General features: G+C 42.8%; 1 protein-coding gene across 1 annotated transcript in view; it reads left to right on the plus strand.

Moving 5' to 3' along the window:
- Positions 1-20,767, plus strand: part of LOC309558511 (uncharacterized protein) — a gene marked incomplete at its 5' end in the record, with an annotated part of 140,070 nt that overhangs the window by 17,451 nt on the left and 101,852 nt on the right. Inside the window, one exon of the mRNA XM_082261591.1 lies at positions 1,197-5,930. Within this exon, the coding sequence (XP_082117717.1) occupies positions 1,197-5,930 (4,734 nt within the window). The remainder of the gene's footprint in view (positions 1-1,196; positions 5,931-20,767) is intronic.

Consider the following 20,767-nt stretch of genomic DNA (forward strand, 5'->3'; position numbering starts at 1 on the left):
AACTGCTTGCCAGCCAGCTGCCTTACATATCAAGTGGCAGGTCGGCTCTGTCCCGCAAAATGACTTATCTGTACATCGTTTCGCGGGAACCGCTAGTGGGGGCACTCGCGCAGCCAGATGCCTGCGTGCGCATGCTGATTGGCCACAGGGGGAACCAATCAGCAGGTCCGGTGGCCATGATGTCCGCCGGGCACCCGGCATCGCTCCCCAGAGAGACAGGACAGCAGTCTGCCATTGTAAACACGGCACACCGCTGTTCTGTCAGCAATGAACACAGAGATCCTGTGTTCCTCCTATTTAGGAACACAGGTCTCTGTGTTCATTCAGTAAGCCCACCCCCCACACAGTTAAAAAGCACTCCCTAGGGACACATTTAACTCTTTGATTGTCCCTGATGTTAACCCCTTCCCTGCCAGTGTCATTAGTACAGTGACAGTGCATATTTTTAGCACTGATTACTGTAGCAATGTCACTGGTACCCCCAAAAGTGTGAAAAAAATGTCAGGTGTCAGATTTGTCCGCAACAATGTCGCAGTCCCGCTAAAAAACGCTGATCACCGCTAATACTAGTTAAAAATATAAATAAAAAAAAGGGACATAAATCTTTCCCCTAGTTTGTAGACGCAATAACTTTTGTGCAAGCCAATCAATAAACACTTATTGGGATTTTTTTTTAACCAAAAATATGTAGCAGAATACAAACTGGTCTAAATTGATGACAAAATTAGATTTTTACATTTTTTTTTTTTGGAATGTTTTATAGCGGAAAGTAAAAAATATATATATTCTTTTTCAGAATTGTCGCTCTTTTTTTAATTATAGAGCAAAAAGATAAAAATCGCAGAGGTGATCAAAAACCACCAAAAGAAAGCTCTATGTGTGAGTAAGAAGGTCATCAATTTTATTTGGGTACATCGTCGCACGACCGCGCAATTTTCAGTTAAAGTAATGCAGTGCCGAATCACAAACAATTACCTGGTCATTAAGCGGGAAAACCTTCTGGTCCAGAAGTGGTTAAACAATCCCTATTCACACATAAATCTGGATTATCATAGATCTCCCTCACTGTCATTGTATGGATTACTGTGGTTGTAGGAGCTTGCTTTTCTTTGCTGTTCTCCAGTTGGTTACAATTTAGCAAGTGGACTGAATGGTAATGTAGAAACAGATAACATTAAACATCTCTTCTCTTACAGGACTTTATACCAGAAAGACTACTATTCATCAGCTTGCAAAAAAAATTAATATGGATAATTATCTGAAATCAAAATTGACTCTGAAAGATATCCTGAGTGTTGGCTTAGGGAATGTGCATGATGGATCACCGAAAACTGTGGAGGATCTTCCCTGGAATTACTTAAAGAAACTCATGGCCTTAAACGGGACTGCAAGAGACATTCTTCTTGAGAAAGATCAGTCTATTGGTGTTGATGTATATAATGATGATGATGACAACCTAATTAATGATTTTTTAGTTCCAGGTGATAATTCATCTTCCTCTATTCACCCCCTGGATGTCCTGTGTCTCCTCCTGCATTGCTCAGACAGTTTTCTCCAACAAGAGATTGTAACCAAATTGTCCATGTGTCAGTTTGCTGTCCCTCTGCTGCTCCCTGCTGGTGACGGGTCACATTGCACCCTCATGATTTGGGCAATGAGAGATATTGTAAAGAAGTGGAGACCTCAGTCATTAGCAGAAAAAAAAGGATTCAGGGAAGAAAATGTGGTGAATATTTCCATGCCAATCTTCTCTTATGTCAGACTGGGAAAAAACAAATTATCCAAATCTAAAATCCTGAACCAAATTCTTAATCCAGCTCTGCTACATAATAACTTCTTCATACATGACAACATGGCTGGAGGGAACATTAAGAGGGAAATATCTGATGGACTGGTGGAAATGTCCTGGTATTTTCCGTGTGGCAAGTCTGATGTTTTCCCAGAACCCATCGCAATGACCAACCTACGAGGAGACCTGGAGACCAACTGGAACCAGTTCATGTTTCTGACAAGAATTTCATCAGCTGTGTTTATATTCATTGAGGAAATTTCTGAGAGGGAATTCACACTTTTATCATCCTTCCCTACAACTGACATCCAGTATTACTTCATTGTTACTCCTGGTTCTGGCAAAACTGTGAGTACACAGACACTGAAGACCCTTCAGGACTTAATGCCAGTGCTAAAGTTCAAAAAACCAAATGTGATAATACATGCAGGCACAGCAAACGAGGCAACATTTGTAAAAAGAATACAAAGTACTATTAATAATTCCTTAAACAGTCCACAAAAAAAACATAATATGAGAGACCTTGGGAAAGAAATTCATGGATTGGACATCCAAGTGGATGAGAGAGTTCCTGAATGTCAGGAGGCCAGGGAACATGCCAAGAAAATTACAGAAGAAATAACAGATGTGTCCGAGTACAAAAGGAACACTATGCAATTACAGGGAGATCTCTGGAGAGAGTTATCTAATGTGGAAAAGGAACTTTGCAGAATGACAAAGCAATGCGGCAAAGACACACAACAATATCAATATGAACTGATAAAGAGACAATCTTCACTACATGAGGAACAACATAACCATGATCTGCCCCGTGGTTTAATGCTCTTTATTGATGCAATCACTGATTTGTCTGAGACTGAGAAACAATCTTTTCTGAAATGGATGAAATTTGAACTTGATTCAGTTGCCAGATATCATCTTTCTAATCTACAAGCTAATTACAAGGAAAAATGTAAAGATATCCGAATTAATAATGAAGAACTCAAACAGATAGACCAGAAAATCTCTGACAGTTCTTTAGGAATTGAACATTTCCTACGTGAGATGGGACAGTTTTATGAAGCTGAATGTTCCATGACTAAAAAGAAAAAAATAGCTAAAAGCAAAAGACAATTCATTAGACTGCCAGGAATTGCTGCCGATCTCTTGTTAAATGGTTTTCCATTGGAGCTGATAGATGGCGATGCCTCCAACATTCCTCTACGGTGGATAACTGATGTTCTAAATGAGCTGGACAACAAAACAGGGAGAAAATGCAGAATGAGAGTAATCACTGTGCTGGGAGTGCAGAGTACGGGGAAATCCACTCTTCTCAACACCATGTTTGGTCTGCAGTTCCCGGTGGCCAGTGGACGATGCACACGAGGAGCCTTCATGACTCTTCTTAACGTGAAAGAGAACTTCAAGGAGGAGCTGGGCTGTGACTTCATCCTGGTGATTGACACTGAGGGGCTGAAAGCTCCAGAGTTGGCTTCCTTGGAGGGCAGTTATGAACATGACAATGAACTGGCCACACTAGTGGTTGGGTTGAGTGATATCACCATCATCAATATGTCCATGGAAAACACAACAGAAATGAAGGATATTTTACAGATTGTGGTCCATGCTTTTCTTAGAATGAAAGAAATAGGAAAGAGACCCAACTGCCAGTTTGTACATCAGAATGTGAGTGATGTGTCCGCTCATGACAAGAACATGAGAGACAGGAAAAAACTTTTGGAACAGCTGAATGCAATAACTAAAGTAGCTGCAGAGATGGAAAATAAAAGTGAAATCAAAACTTTCAGTGATGTGATGAACTACAACCTGGAGAAAGACAACTGGTACATTCCTGGGCTCTGGCTTGGGACCCCACCAATGGCCCCAGTAAATTCTGGGTACAGTGAACATGTGTCTGAATTAAAAAAGTATTTATTAGAATTAATGACAAGCAAAGAATCTCTGAACAAGCCTTCAACTATTCCTGAATTTATAACATGGATAGAAAGTTTATGGAAAGCTGTAAAACATGAGAAATTCATCTTCAGCTTCAGGAACAGCCTGGTGGCAGAAGCTTATAATAACCTGTCTATGCAATACTCACAGTGGGGATGGGAGTTCCGAAAAACTGTCTATGATTGGCTGATCCGTACAGAGACAAAGATTAGGAATCAGACTGCAGAGAGTCTAAGTGATGAACTTTGCTCCAAATGTAAGAATGAGCTCAACAATTTGTTGATTATTAGAGAAAGTGAAATGTTGAAATTGCTAGAAAACTACTTTGACAATAAAAATGAAAATGTTCATCTGATAGAAAGATACAAACAAGATTTTATTCTGAGCACAACATCCCTGAAGGAGGAATTGAAAAGGAATTCTCTTGTGAAGTTGGATGAGGCGGTTTCTATTCAGAAAGGAAAATTCAAGATTCAGAATATACAAAATAATTCCCAGAAATTGATTGAAGACAAAATCACAGATCTCCTCAAAGAGTGCCGAGAGAAGGAAAAAAAGCTGAATAATGTACAGTTAAAGAGAGAATTTGAGAAAATGTGGAAGAAGACACTCACAGATCTACAGATAGAAAAATTAAAAACACAGAATGTCAGTAAATCTATGTACAATCAGCTGATAAATGACATCAGCAATAAAGGATCAGCTGTAAATGAACAAATACTGGGTGTGAAGGACTTGGCAGATACCAAACAACCTAATTTCAAAATAGAAGAGAAATATATTGAGAGTGGGTGGGTGAAGAAATGGACAGATGCAGTTTTAAAAATAATTGGTCTTGACCAGAGAAAAGAACATCTTCACCAAATAGATGATTTTGCTCATTCTCTTATAGATAATTGTAACCAATATATCAGAGAGAAGATAGAAACTGGAGAGGACTATTGTGACAACTACTGCCAGGAATTACTTCATATGATTACAACAGAGATTGAAAATCAATCCAAAAATCTTCATTTGTCCATTCAGTTTGAACTGGATATCAAGATTCACATTCTTGGAAAAGCTTCCAGAGAGTTTCAGAAGATGCATGGTAAATTCATTAGAGAAAATGATCCAAAACTCTGTTTGGAGAAACTAAAGTCTGGATATTTAGACACATTTATTAATATATTTCAAGAGAAAGATGTAAATCAGACTAAAGCCAAAGAATTCTGTGAGAAATGCCTAAAACCGGCAATGATGAAATATATTTTCCACCATCTTGGACAGAAAATAGTGGACGGCATAATAAGTTCAGACAAGAAATTCAGCAGTAGAACATTTTTTCAAGATTTTTTACTGAAGGAGCTGCTGGAAGAAAAGTCTTTCCAGAAATATGTAAAGTATATACGGAGATATGAGGAATATACAAAAGCCTGGATACTAAATCACACTGAAACATTTGCAACCCCTCGAATCCTAAAACCATTACAGGAAGAGCTGCTCTCTTCACTGGGCAAAAAGATAAGAGTCGCTCTTAATGAAGACAATGCTGGTAAAAGTCCATCGGTCTCAGATTTTCTGAGAAGTGTATGTGAGATACTAAAGGAAGAATTAGTAATCCCACAGAATGAGATGCAAGCGGTCACTTTCCACAACACGGCTGATGTTGGCCAATTTTCATCTAACATTCAGCTCTTCCTCCAAGATACAGAAACAGAAGTCTTATCAGAGCCACAATCTATGGATATAAAGTCTGTACTCTCCAGAGTGACGGTGAAGCCTCAGGATGTATTGTTCAGGAAGGTTGTTGGCTGTGGGAAGCAATGTCCATTCTGTAAAGTCCCCTGTGAGGCCGGAGGGGATGAACACAAGGAGCACTTTGCTACCATCCACAGACCCAAAGGATTGGGGAGAGTCATATGGAATGATACTCGAATCTTATGCACTGGTATATGTAGTTCATCTGTTGTATCTAATGAAGAATTTAATAATTCAGACACAGAAGAGAAATGGCACCCATACAAGGAGTATCGTACATACTATCCAGATTGGGCCATACAACCAGATCCCAGCATTGAGTCATCAGATTACTGGAAATATATTTTTGTGCAGTTTAATGAGGAGTTTGCTACAGAATACGATGCAAAACCAGCAGAAATACCGGATGGCTGGAAATCCATCACAAAAGGAAAAGCTCTGCAAAGCTTAAAGAAAATGTTCAATAACTAAACAGAGAATCAACATCGTGTAATTCCTCATCCAAGTTATTATTTGCAAATCATTTACTGTTATTAAATATAACCTTTCATTGATTTTCTGTAATTGGAGAAACATTTTAAATATTTTCCTCACAATGATGGCCACAGTAATCAGGGTGTGAACAGAATGTCTGAGAATTCTCATTCCCCCGATGATATAATGGGCTCATTGCTTCTCTTTGAAGATTCCAGAACATTCCAATTCATATTCAAGGTGATTGTTGTATCCATTGACTATCACATTCCTAGCACTGCACTGCAAATGTTAAAGCCGCCTTACATATTTGATATCTCTCTAGGAATATTTTATTGTACTATGATTATTATAGGACAGAACTTCTATTTAGCACTCATGGTAATGGATTTCATCATTTAAGAAAAAAAAAAAAAAAAAAAACATCTCAGAATCTACAGAACAGAAGTAGGGAAGGAATTTACAAGAACGTTTGTTAAATATTAGTAATGTATGTGGGATGTCCTGGAGAGGATTGCTTTCCCCAACAACATTGGAGTTTCACATACAGATTGGAATTCATCAAAACTTGAGCAGACAGAATCGTGAACAGCTGTGCATGGCAACCAATCAGCTTCTATCTTTTATTTCAAAGCTTAATTAATTGAACAAGTTGAAGATAGAAGCTGATTGGTTGCCATGCACAGCTGCTCCAGATTCTGTCTGCTCCAGTTTTGCTAAATCCCCTCATTGTGTTCTGATATCCAGTCCTTCCATTACAATCTACAGAAATAATATTGCGATCACTAAGGGGTGTACTTATAATAAATGCACATAGCAATTCACCCAGTGAAAGTACATGTACATTCATTCTGTGTGAAAGGGGCAAATGGACAAATGTCATTGGACCATTTCCTGGGCTGGACATTTTTTTTTTTTTTTTTAATTCAAAACAGAAAATACCAAAACATGAAAGTTTTTTATATTGATCTGCAAAATACTGGATTTGGCCACTAGAAGGTGCTACATGTCTCCTATCATAAATAGTGCCATCTAGTGGTCAAATACAGTATTTTCCATATGAAATCAATGGAAATATTAATCCAGCACAGGAAATAGCCTAATAACATTTGTTTATTTGCCGCATTCACACAGAATGAATGTACATTCACTTTCCTGGGAAAATGTCTATGTGAATTTTGAAACCCTAAATTTTCCTTTTAAATAAAGATGATTTTAGGTGTGAATATTCCATGTATAACCAGGTTGCATAGTCATGTTAATCTCAGTGACGTTTTCTTCCTATTCTTACTTCATGTATAATTTGGATAAATGAATCCTTTCTTATTATCTTTCTATTGCTGTACCTAAGATAACGGAATTGTCATATTTTGGAATGATTATATGGGTGTAAGAAGTGATGATCGGGGGTAAATAGTTAGGGGTGGGTAAGTGTAAGTAACTGGTTAGATTAGATTATATTGTCTGTTTAAAGCCGATCTAACATCACATATACTTTTTATATTAAGTACATGATTGTTAATGTTTAACTCTTCCAGGTTTTTATTACCTCTCACAGAGATCACAGCACTTCCCTGACAATATCTTCATCTGCTTTTCACTTCAGACAGCGCCATCTTTGTTCAGGCATCATCCAGGGTCACCATCTGCTGCCAGGGCTGAGATGTCCGCTCAGAGATGACAAAGTCAAATAAATAATTGCACCTGAGCAGTTCTTGGCTGTGTTCACTAATGCCTGACACAAATCAGCCTCTGCTGCAGCCTCTCACCTTATCACTTGCTATCACTGGGGGGAGGGGAGACTGAGGAAATGCTTCTTCCTGCTGCAGCAGACTGGTGACATCATCTAATCCTAGCTAGGCAATGTTTCAAATGGATTTCAAGGATGAAGATGGATGTTTAATGATAAAATGTGGAGCATTAAAAATAATGATGGTGTTTACTGTGACATGTCAGTGATTTAGTTCTGCAGTTTTGTAAAGTTACTGAAAGGTCTACATTAGGATTGGGTTTAGGAATTAGATTACAGTCTTGGGGTTTGGGTGTGATAACACATTTTTGTCAATTGGTTGTAAACTTCACTGATGCTTAGAACACCTAACAGATGTAATAAGAACAAAAATAAACACATCTTATACATAACTTGTAGTCTTGTGTTCTCTTTGAACCTCTGGCAGATGAGCCATTGAACATGGATGACCAGTCCCCTCCCCCATCATACCACAACACCCTCCGGAAGCTGAACTCCTGTGCATTTACAGTCCTGTGATCTCCCTGTGCATGGAAACAGCAGACCATAGGCAAAAGGTACAGAGCCAATGAGAGTGGCTCTGTACTATGTGATCATTGTGGCTAATCATACCAGCAGAGAAAGTAAAAAAAAGTCTGCAGCCAACAGTCATGTTTCACTTATGTGTAGGTGATCAGGAAGCCCTGATCAGCAAGAAAGCCACTTGACCGCACCAGTGCATGAGCGGAGAGCTTCATGTTCGAGTCGAACGTTAGTTCGCCCGTTCATTCAATGGAGAACAAATGGGCTTCTTTGTGGGAAATTCGAGGACTTGCATCCATAATGCACTGCGTGCTTGCAGTGCATTATGTAATTGACCAAAGCATGCTCACATAGAAGCTGTGTGTACAGTGTGCGGGTGAGATAGGAAGTGGTTGAGGCAGGGAGAGAGATTTGTGCTTTTTACAATTTAAGAGATCAGATAGTGAAGTGCATTCAGCAGTGCAGTATATACCACAAAGTACTATATATATATATATATATATATATATATATATATATACATACATATACACACACAGGCACTTCAGTTTGTTTATTTTAGGCAATTACGTATTTATCGCTCAGTTCCATATATAGCAGCAGGGCAGTATATACCATAAATTACTAGATATATATGTAGGCCACTTGAGTATATCTATCAATTCTAGTATCTAGTATTCTAGTCTATCATTCAGTATCTATTATTCAGTTCAGTATAGACCATACATTGATATCAATATATATATAGGGCACTTGAGTAGATATTAGGCCATTCAGTATCTATCGGTCAGTTCAGTATGGACCATACATTAACACAAAATAAAATATTACAAAAAAAGCAATATATCCCCTGCGCACACAAGTACTAGAAAGTCAATGAGTCTAATTAAAGACTGGTCGCAGCTACTTAAATATTAAACATTAAAAAACAATACAACACTCAAATCCCAGATGGAATTTAAATAAAAGTATTAGCAGCGCAGACATCAATAGTAATTAAATGAGATTTAAACTCATCCATATACATCAATATCCAACACATAGAGTGAAACTTTCAAACAAAGTTCATATAGTGTGAGATCACTTTAAGAGACCAATCCACCAGACAGGAGACACCACTGTGTAGCCAGGATCACCAGAAAGATTATTTCATCCACCGCTGTGACAATAAGTGAGGATGGAAACTCACCAGAAATTGTGGTCCACCCACTTTCACAGGTAAGGCTAACAAGCGGAGGAATGCTGATTTCCACACTGGCTCAAATCCTGATCACCTGTCTTCAATGTGGACACTATTGACCAAGTAATCCTTATGCACCTTTAAACATCACTTGGCACCCGACCATCCATAGATGTACCAAGATGACTCAGCCGCAAGAGAAAGATAAAAGGCCGCATTAGTGTGATATTGTATAAAACTTCCACATTTATTCATCACACAAAAAATGAAAATACACTCACATACACTATCAGTTCAAATGCAGTATTGCAAATATAGCTACTTAGGGCACAGTCGCGGGTGATAACGGTTCCTCTCCCTCTCCATGCTGGTGTCAGGATGCTCCGATCATTCCGTTTGTGTCCCCCAGTTCTTCTGGTCACCGTTGGTTAATGCTCTGACGCGTTTCGTCATTTCCGACTTTGTCAAAGAGCGTGAACCCACAGCGCGGCGTCCCAGGACTTAAAGGCAGATGCTCACACAGCTGCTGCTTAACTAATCGTATAACATGCCCAATATGTAAATATCCAGGCTCGGCGTACGGAGGAACATTCTCCCATCCACCCCAGCGAAAAAATAGCGTGAATATGATATAGTATGACAAAAAAATATCATAAATTTAAACAGAAAAGAACCCAATGCCGAGATTTTCTGCAATTATTAATGCCATTAATGATATGCGACAGAAAATTAATGCAGCCATACCAGTCTGCGTGTGAATATCTAAATGCCACAAGACCTCAAAATACAATTTAACTCCATAAATACCCACTGGAAGTGGGCAATATAGCATATATAAAAGTATATTTAAAAGTAAACAATTATACACAAAAACATAATAGTCCTCGGGGGTCACGTTGGGGAAATCTCCTGAAGTGGTCAGAGACACTATGGTCCCTGAACCCCTTCAGGATATTAGAAACATGTTCCCCCACCCATTTTTTAACGATCCGTTTAGTGTTACCAATGTGTATTAAATTACATGGACACATAAGGGCATACACCACATGTGTGGTATCACATGTGATAAGGCTTTGAATTTTGAAATTCTTGCCTAGATAATCCTGGTCAATTGTGACTGACTCTCATGAATTGGCCCCTAGGTATATTTCTTAACCAAGTGGGATGGTGGACACTCATGATTGACAGATAACTGTTACGAACGGTTGGTTTGTAATATACCCTAGTTGCAAACCCATTCCACTGTCTGAAAATGGTTACATCCGAAAATTGGATACTGGTCATGTACCAATGAAACTCCAACCTAATGTTATTAGAGTTAGAGTTCAGATGGGACATGAACAATAGAAGAGATTCCTCAGTGCCCTCCCAAATAAACAGGATATTGTCGACAAATCTTTTGTAATATCGCAATTCCTGTCTCGACTGGTTGAAAACAAACTTATCTTCCCACTCAGCCATAAAGATGTTTGCCAAACTGGGGGCAAAATTTGCGCCCATGGCAACACCCATCTTTTGGCTGTAAAACTGATCGTGGTACCAAAAATAATTGTGGGATACACAGAAGTCCAGAGACTTCTGTATAAATCTCTTTTGGGCAAAGGGAATTTAATCCCGTTTGCTGACGGCCCAATTAAGGGCAAGGAGGGCATCATCATGTTGGATGATGGTGTAAAGTGAGGACATGTCGGCGGTCACTAAGAAGGCCGACGAGTCCCCACTCAACAACACATCACCCAAAGATACCAACAAATCATTTGTGTCCTTTAAAAAGGCTTTGGTGGATGTAACACTTGGTTGAAGAAATTTGTCAAGGTATTGTCCCAGCCTTGCAGACACAGAACCAATACCTTTGACAATAGGACGAGCAGGTGGACACTTATCATCTTTGTGAATTTTGGGGAGAGTATATATTGTAGGAATTCTACATACACTAGGGGTTAGGTACTTTTTTTCTTTCTTAGTTAGAACATGTGTCCTGAAACCAAAGTTGACGAAAAACCTGAGTTTCTCCTCAAAACCATTTGTTGGATCAGCAGACAATTTGGTGTAAGTGTTTTCATCACTTAACATATTGGACAGTTGCTGATGGTAAAAGCTTTTGTCCAAAATAACGACTCCCCCTCCTTTGTCTGCTGGTCTTATAATAATCTCCTTTCTTTTTTCTAAGGATTTTAGACCGTCTGCATTATGTCTACTATTATTATAGACCTTTTTTCCGGGTGTCAACTGTTGTAAGTCCTCCAACACTAGATTTTTAAACACCTCTATGTAATGATTATTATTCAACTGGGGATTCATAATGGATTTATTTTTCAAACCACTATTCAACATACCTCCCAGAGTTTCAATGCTTATTGAGGTGACTGGATTATTCAGAAAATGTTTTTTTAAGATTACGTTTTCTGATATATTTGTGGGCATCAATTAAAACGTTAAATTTATTCATGGTGCATTGAGGTGCGCATTTCAAGCCCTGATCCAAGATATGTAGTTCTTTTTTGGTTAGCTCAACCTGACTAAGGTTGAAAATACCTTGGTTCATTGTTCCCTTCTTCTTTTTCTTGTGTTGGACTCTTCGTCCAGCCCTAACACCCCTTCTTGTATGCGGTCCTCTCCTGATCTTCTCATTTCCCCCTGATGTTCATTTTGGTAGGGACGGTGTCTCCCCCATACCCTCCCTCTCACTAAAAAAGGACGACCTCTTGAAGATTGGCCAGTTGGTGCTTCCTGATCAATAAGAGGTTGATAATAGTTAAATTAGGGTTGACATATCCTCCATGATGTGGATAGGTGGCCCCTTTATGGTTTCCCCTACCTCTTCTACCATTACCAGAACCTCTCGAAGCTCTCCCTCTCTGAGGTACTTCGATCCATTGTCTATTTTCATAATGGTTTGAATTCTGACCTCCCACATTTTGTCTCCAATTAGGAGTACCACTCCTAGGTTCCCATTGATTTCTAGGTGGTCTTCTAGGGGTGGCAACTTGGGTGGGCGTATTTGGAACAATATTTAATCCACCCGAACGCACCCCTCCATTTTTTTTCCAAAATGACTTCTTCATTTTTAGTAGTATTTTCCACCTGCCACTTAAAAATCAGTTTATTATCAAAACCAGTTTTATCCCTAATGAATTTCTTTACCTTTTTCTTTTGAGTGTCCTTGTCTATTTTGTCCAATTTTTTCTTAGTCCCTTCACTGAACTCTTTTAAATAATTTTATTCTAAAACATTGTCTATTTTAGACTGCAAATCTCTAATCTTAATATTAATGAGCTCCATTTTCCTCTTTTTTTGTTTCAAAACGAGGGTTTGAAGATCCATGCCGGCCTGATGAAAGAAGTCCATCCACTCCTTCATAGACTCGGCATCATCCAAGCCGTCCTGGGGGGCCACATCCCACCTCAAACCTCTGCTGACAATCCCTTCAGCTAGGTACATTTCAATGGTGGAGATGTCCCACCAGGCCCTCACTTGTTTTTCCAATGTCAAATATAGAGTTTTTAATAAATTAGAAAGATCCTCATCTACTGATGTGACCACGTTTTGTTTAAAAATAGTTTTAAGATCTAGTTTCCTAGAATTAAGGGATTTTATAACCTCCATGGCAGCAAGGGTAAAAGATACAATAACACAAAATAAAATATTACAAAAAAAGCAATATATCCCCTGAGCACACAAGTACTAGATAGTCAATGAGTCTAATTAAAGACTGGTCGCAGTAGTGAAACTGCAGGGCCACTATTCGGACGCGTTTCCGATACACAGGGGGACCAGACAGGGCTGTCCACTGTCCCCCCTCATTTTTGCGGTGGCCATCGAAACGCTGGCTATAGCAATCAGAAGCCATCCTGTTATTAAAGGGATTTCGTGCGGGGGTAGAGAACACAAGTGCGCATTGTTCGCTGATGACCTTCTTCTTCCTCTCGAGACCGCTCATTACTAGTCCCAATCTTCTCCGACTGTTGGATGAGTTTGGGAAAATCTCAGGCCTCCAGGTAAATCTCTCTAAGTCAATAGCCTTGAACGTCAGTCTCCCGCAATCAATGTTGCAGACCCTCCGGGAAAATTTTCCGTTCTCCTGGGCCACCACCTCTATCCCGTACCGGGGGGTCAATTTGACCGCCTCCATCTCCTCTTTGTACCAAGCCAACTACCCGCCTCTGTTCGCTAAATTGTCTACCGATATGGAACTTTGGGCCAGAGGGAACATTTCCTGGTTGGGAAGAGTTCATTCTGTTAAAATGAACCTTCTCCCCAGGATATTGTACCTTTTTAGATCACTCCCGATACAGATAACTAAAGGGAAATTGCAGAGTCTTCAATCCAAGATAGTTCAGTTTATTTGGGGCACCAGAGGTCCCCGACTCCCGCGGAGGGTCCTCTTCAGAAGCCGCTTACAGGGGGAGCCTAGGGGTCCCCCTGCCTCGGAGATACTACCAGGCAGCCCAACTGGCACAATTCTCGGTGGTATATGCTATGGGGGGCAGACCGGATTGGGTTGATATGGAACGACAATCGGTCCCTAATCACACCATAGATTACTTGGTTTGGGCTCCTCCAAGTAGGAGACCTCCTGTATTGGCACCTTTCCTCTCTCACTCATTAGCGCTGTGCGATAGACTATATACACATCCTGCACTTATCTCGGCTCACAAACCCCTGACACATATTTTTAACAATCCGGACTTTGTTCCGGGACTAAACATAAGGGCTTTTCGATGGTGGACCAACAAGGGACTATTCAGGATAGGACACTTCCTCTCACCTCAGGGCCCCTTGTCAGTCGCACACTGTACGAGTAAGCTTGATATGCCTTCCTCAGAAAAATTTAGGTTGCACCAGATTAGACATTTCCTATCATCTATGGTCGCAGGTTCAGATGTTGAACCCCGGGCCACTTCATATGAATGCTGGTGTGCACAAGCTCAAGTCCAGAGGGGAGGTATTTCGTTGATTTACAGGGCTTTGATCGACTCACCTGACAAGCCCGCTTACGCCCTTTCCTGGGAAAGGGATCTGGAGCTATCGTGGGAACCGGACACCTGGAACTCCATTTTCCGGAGGGCTTTTAAAGGTATCTTGAATATGTCTCTAGTTGAAGCTAATGTTAAGATTATTACGCGTTGGTACCTTGTTCCCACCCGTCTAGCCAGAATGTACCCGGGGACTGATCCTCTTTGCTTTCGCGAGTGCGGACATCAGGGTTCCTTGCTCCATATTTGGTGGGAATGCCCGCGTATCCGTAGTTTTTGGAATAAATTGTTTAGTCTGATCCGCAAAGTTACTGGGCTTCCGGCTCCCAGGACCCCGGAAGTAGCGCTGCTTTTTGGCTCTGGTGTAAAAGGGCCCAGAACCAGTTTGAAGCTCATGCATTTCATGTTGTTGGGGGGGAAGCTTACCTTGGCTCGGGCTTGGAAGTCCCCCTCGGTCTCAATGGGGGCGACCAAACGCAAAATCTCTTGGATCATGACCCAGGAGAAGATGGTCAGCATCTTCCGTGACAAGCAAGCGGAATTTGAAGCAGTATGGGAACCCTGGCGTCTGTACATCTCACCTCCCTCATCCTAATTGTCTGTGTTTTGTATTTTCTCCACCCGATCCCTTCTTGCATCCACTCCAGCATCTCCATCCTTTCTCCTATCCCCTTTCTCTTCTTGTGTTCTTTCCTTCTTTTCCTTTCCTTTTCTTCCTTTCGGATATTCCATACTTCCTCCTTTCTTGTGGCTTATAGGGTATCTACCTCTCTCAGGACCTATATCTTCAGAGGGTGATTATATGCAACCCCAGTTCATAAGATTCAGGGAAGGGTTCCCCTTCCTGGTTTACAGAGGGCGTTTGTAACTTACATGGAGGTCCACGGTTATATTTTTCTGTGCTTTGCTTGCGGGCTGGGATTCTGTTCTGATCCTCAGACGTTTTAGTAATACTGTTTTAGTAACCATGCCTAACTCGTATTGCATTGTTGCCATTGTTATCATTACAAAGTCCCTTCCCGAGTGGGCTCTGTATATGACACATTGTATACCTTTCTTATGCAATATTTCCTGAGATTGTATGTTATTAATCTACATGTCTTACAAAATAAAAAACTTTTGCAAGTAAAGACTGGTCGCAGCTACTTAAATATTAAACATTAAAAAACAATACAACACTCAAATCCCAGATGGAATTTAAATAAAAGTATTAGCAGCGCAGACATCAATAGTAATGAAATGAGATTTAAACTCATCCATATACATCAGTCCAACACATAGAGTGAAATTTTCAAACAAAGTTCATATAGTGTGAGATCACTTTAAGAGACCAATCCACCAGACAGGAGACATCACTGTGTAGCCAGGATCACCAGAGAGATTATTTCATCCACCGCTGTGACCAGTGGCAGCTGGTGAAGTTTTAAGATGGTGGGGCGCAAGACCCCACCCTTCCATTTTGACCCCACCCATTTCTCAGAAGCCCCACCCCTTATAGACTCCACCCATTTTGTCCCCTGTATTTTGCTTGCATGAAAAAATCTCCCAATATATCACATATTAAGGAGTCCATCAGTACTAGTATATCCCATAATAGGGAGCAGGGGCCCTATTATGGGATATACTGTGAGAGACACCCTATTATGGGATACACTGACTGAGAGTGGCACAAACCCCACAGTACAGACCCCACCAGCACGAACCCCTCAAGCACAAACCCCACACAAACCCCTCAAGCACAAACCCCACAGTACAGGCCCCCTAGCACAAACCCCACTGTACAGACCCCCTAGCACAAACCCCACAGTACAGGCCCCCTAGCACTAATCCCACAGTACAGGCCCCCTAGCACAAACCCCACAGTACAGACCCACTAGCACAAACCCCACAGTACAGGCCCCCTAGCACAAACCCCACAGTACAGGCCCCCTAGCAAAAATCCCACAGTACATACCCCCTAGCACAAAACCCACAGTACAGGCCCCCTAGAACTAATCTCACAGTACAGGCCCCCTAGCACAAACCCCACAGTACAGACCCCCTAGCACAAACCCCACAGTACAGACCCCCTAGCACAAACCCCACAGTACAGGCCTCCTAGCACAAACCCCACAGTACAGACCCCCTAGCACAAACCCCACAGTGCAGACCCCCTAGCACAAACCCCACAGTACAGACCCACTAGCACAAACCCCACAGTACAGGCCCCCTAGCACAAACCCCACAGTACAGGCCCCCTAGCACTAATCCAACAGTACAGGCCCCCTAGCACAAACCCCACAGTACAGTTCCCCTAGCACAAACCCCACAGTACAGACCCCCTAGCACAAACCCCACAGTGCAGACCCCCTAGCACAAACCCCACAGTACAGACCCACTAGCACAAAACCCACAGTACAGGCCCCCTAGCACAAACCCCACAGTACAGACCCCCCTAGCACAAACCCCACAGTACAGACCCCCTAGCACAAACCCCACAGTACAGACCCCCTAGCACAAACCCCAGAGTACAGTTCCCCTAGCACAAACCCCCCAGTACAGACCCCCCAGCACAAACCCCACAGTGCAGACCCCCTAGCACAAACCCCACAGTACAGACCCACTAGCACAAACCCCACAGTACAGGCCCCCTAGCACAAACCCCACAGTACAGGCCCCCCTAGCACAAACCCCACAGTACAGACCCCCTAGCACAAACCCCACAGTACAGACCCCCTAGCACTAATCCCACAGTACAGGCCCCCTAGTACAAACCCCACAGTACAAACCCTCTAGCACAAACCCCACAGTACAGGCCCCCTAGCACAAACCCCACAGTACAGACCCCCCTAGCACAAACCCCACAGTACAGACCCCCTAGCACAAACCCCACAGTACAGACCCCCTAGCACTAATCCCACAGTACAGACCCCCTAGCACAAACCCCTCAGTACAGACCCCTTAGCACTAATCCCACAGTACAGACCCCCTAGCACTAGTCCTACAGTACAGGCCCCCTAGCACAAACCCCTCAGTACAGGCCACTTAGCACTAATCCCACAGTACAGGCACCCTAGCACAAACCCCACAGTACAGACCCCCTAGCACAAACCCCACAGTACAGGCCCCCTAGCACTAATCCCACAGAACAGGCCCCCTAGCACAAACCCCACAGTACAGGCCCCCTTTCAATGCAGTGACCAGCGTACATGCCCCCTTTCAATGCAGTGACCAGCGTACATGCCCCCTTTCAATGCAGTGACCAGCGTACATGCCACCTTTCAATGTAGTGACCAGCATACATGCCCCCTTTCAATGTAGTGACCAGTATACAGTGGGTACGGAAAGTATTCAGACCCCCTTAACTTTTTCACTCTTTGTTATATTGCAGCCATTTGCTAAAATCATTTAAGTTCATTCTTCTTCCTCATGAATGTACACATAGCACCCCATACTGACAGAAAAACACAGAATTGTTGACATTGTTGCAGATTTATTAAAAAAGAAAAACTGAAATATCACATGGTCCTAAGTATTCAGACCCTTTGCTGTGACACTCATATATTTAACTCAGGTGCTTTCCATTTCTTCTGATCATCCTTGAGATGGTTCTACACCTTCATTTGAGTCCAGCTGTGTTTGATTATACTGATTGGACTTGATTAGGAAAGCCACACACTTGTCTATATAAGACCTTCCAGATCACAATGCATGTCAGAGCAAATGAGAATCATGAGGTCAAAGGAACTGCCTAAAAGAGCTCAGAGACTGAATTGTGGCAAGGCACAGATCTGGCCAAGGTTACAAAAAGATTTCTGCTGCACTTAAGGTTCCTAAGAGCACAGTGGCCTCCATAATACTCAAATGGAAGACGTTTGGGACGACCAGAACCCTTCCTAGAGCTGGCTGTCCAGCCAAACTGAGCTATCGGGGGAGAAGAGCCTTAGTGAGAGAGGTAAAGAAGAACCCAAAGATCACTGTGGCTGAGCTCCAGAGATGCAGTCAGGAGATGGGAGAAAGTTGTAGAAAGTCAACCATCACTGCAGCCCTCCACCAGTCGGGGCTTTATGGCAGAGTGGCCCGACAGAAGCCTCTCCTCAGTGTAAGACACATGAAAGCCCGCATGGAGTTTGCTAAAAAACACCTGAAGGACTCCAAGATGGTGAGAAATAAGATTCTCTGGTCTGATGAGACCAAAATAGAACTTTTTGGCCTTAATTCTAAGCGGTATGTGTGGAGAAAACCAGGCACTGCTCATCACCTGTCCAATACAGTCCCAACAGTGAAGCATGGTGGTGGCAGCATCATGCTGTGGGGGTGTTTTTCAGCTGCAGGGACAGGACGACTGGTTGCAATCGAGGGAAAGATGAATGCGGCCAAGTACAGGGATATCCTGGACAAAAACTGTAACGGACCGTTTCAGCAGACAAGGGGTTAAAATCCGTTTAGGCGATATGCCCCTTTCTGAGAGACAGGCACAGGTACTGCAGAACACCAAACTCCTGAACTGGATACAAAATAGCACTCCAACCTGGAACCTCACGAATAGCTGCTAGCAGACGAACAGGAAAAGCATACATCAGCTTACACTCCTAGCAATCAGTCTCCAACAGCATACAGTGAATCCCCCCAAGAACGAGACAAAGCTCCGTGTTGAGGTTAAAGCAGGAACAACATTTATTGGAAGAACACAGCACACTTTTATACAGAAATTGGAACATCCTTCCCCCAACAACCGCTTTCCCATTGGTCAATTGTAAAGTACTTGCAGTTCCCAATAAGGTCATCTCCAGCCCATGCAAATGAGGGCTTGAAAATGAGTCAATAGTGATTGGTCAGATAGCTTTGACCAATGCAAGGAGACAGAAACCCCAGGGGGCAATCAATGTAAACTATAGTCAGACACAGAACAATGGTTCCCTAACGAGCCCTCAATACACATTACTCTGAGTGTCAATACCTCCCTTAGCAGACAACAGGTCAGGTCATTAGCACACCTGACAAAAGGTGAATGGGGAGCCACCTTAGACAGTCTGTCTCCTCAGAACTTCCTGGGATGACCATATTAGGAGTGGACTTCCTGTGCCTTACAGTTTACAGGAAGAAAGTTTAGCTTCCAAGATAGAGGCAAGACTCCATTATCCACATGGGGACCCAAATACAGTATTATGCTTTAAAATATATAAAGTTACTTTTTATACATTAAACATAGACATGTTACATATCCCCAGATAGCTCAGGTCGGAGTGCACGTTATTAGGTGAATAGCAATCAGACCCCACGAATACAGTTTAATCGCCATGGAGCCAAAATCTTTTAAAGCCTGGTCCATAGTCCAAAGGCAGCAGGCGGGCAACCAGGCTCCTCCAATGCAATGGGGCGAGATTGGTCTCGTCACATCTCTCCCCGTTTCCAAAAAGACTAACAGGGTACCTGACCTCCTGCCGGTCAGTGCCCTTGTTAGTCCAGCAGCCCACCCATAAAGCAGAAAAAACAGTACAGCCCACCCACAAAAAATGGTTACTACACCTGGGTAGAGGAGAAGCTTGTCCATGTCCAGGTGCCTCACCACGGCTGTGTAGGGGACTGGTAGGCTGCCTGGGTGGGTTGCTGAGTGGGCAAAGACCAGCGGTACTCTGTCCTGGTGCCAGCACTACCACCGGAGTAGTCTGGTTGGAGCCTGGTGGCTGGAGACTGACTGTCTCCCCCTTGGATACACAGCTCTGTCGTGGGGGTGTAGGACCGACCATCCCTACCCCCTGTGTGGTAAGTGCAGAGACCACGGTCCCATCTGCACCAGTGGGGGGCTTACAGTCTCCCCCTGGTACATTAAGCTGCCGCTGGGGAGAGGGGGTAACAAGCTCCTCTCCCAATAGAACACTCTGCCCATTAATGATCCGCTGCTGGGGAGAGGTGGTAACAATCTCCTCTCCCATACATACTTCCAGTCTTTGAAGAGGGAGACCGACTGTCTCTCCTCCCAATACAGAGTTCTTCTGCTGGGGAAAGGAGACTGGGCTCTCTATTCCCTGCTGGATACTCTGCCGCTGGGGACTGGAGACTGTGCTCCCAATTCCCGGCACATCACACTGCCGCTGGGGAATGGAGACTGGGCTCCCAATTCCCTGCTTTATCTCCCGCTGGGGAATGGAGACTGGGCTCCCAATTCCCAAAAAAATCACACTGCCGCTGGGGAGGGAGGACACTGCTCTCCTCTCCCTGCACTTCACACTGCCTTCCTGGCATATCACTCTGCTGCTGGGGGGCAGGAACAACTACCTCTGCCCCCTGTAACTCAGCCAGCCGCTGGGGAGGGAGGACGCTGCTCTCCTCTCCCTTTACTTCACACTGCCTTCCTGGCATATCTCTTTGCTGCTGGGGGGGCAGGAACAACTACCTCTGCCCCCTGTAACTCAGCCTGC

Source organism: Pelophylax lessonae, assembly GCF_965119305.1.
Source record: "Pelophylax lessonae genome assembly, chromosome: 6".
Lineage (NCBI taxonomy): Eukaryota > Metazoa > Chordata > Amphibia > Anura > Ranidae > Pelophylax > Pelophylax lessonae.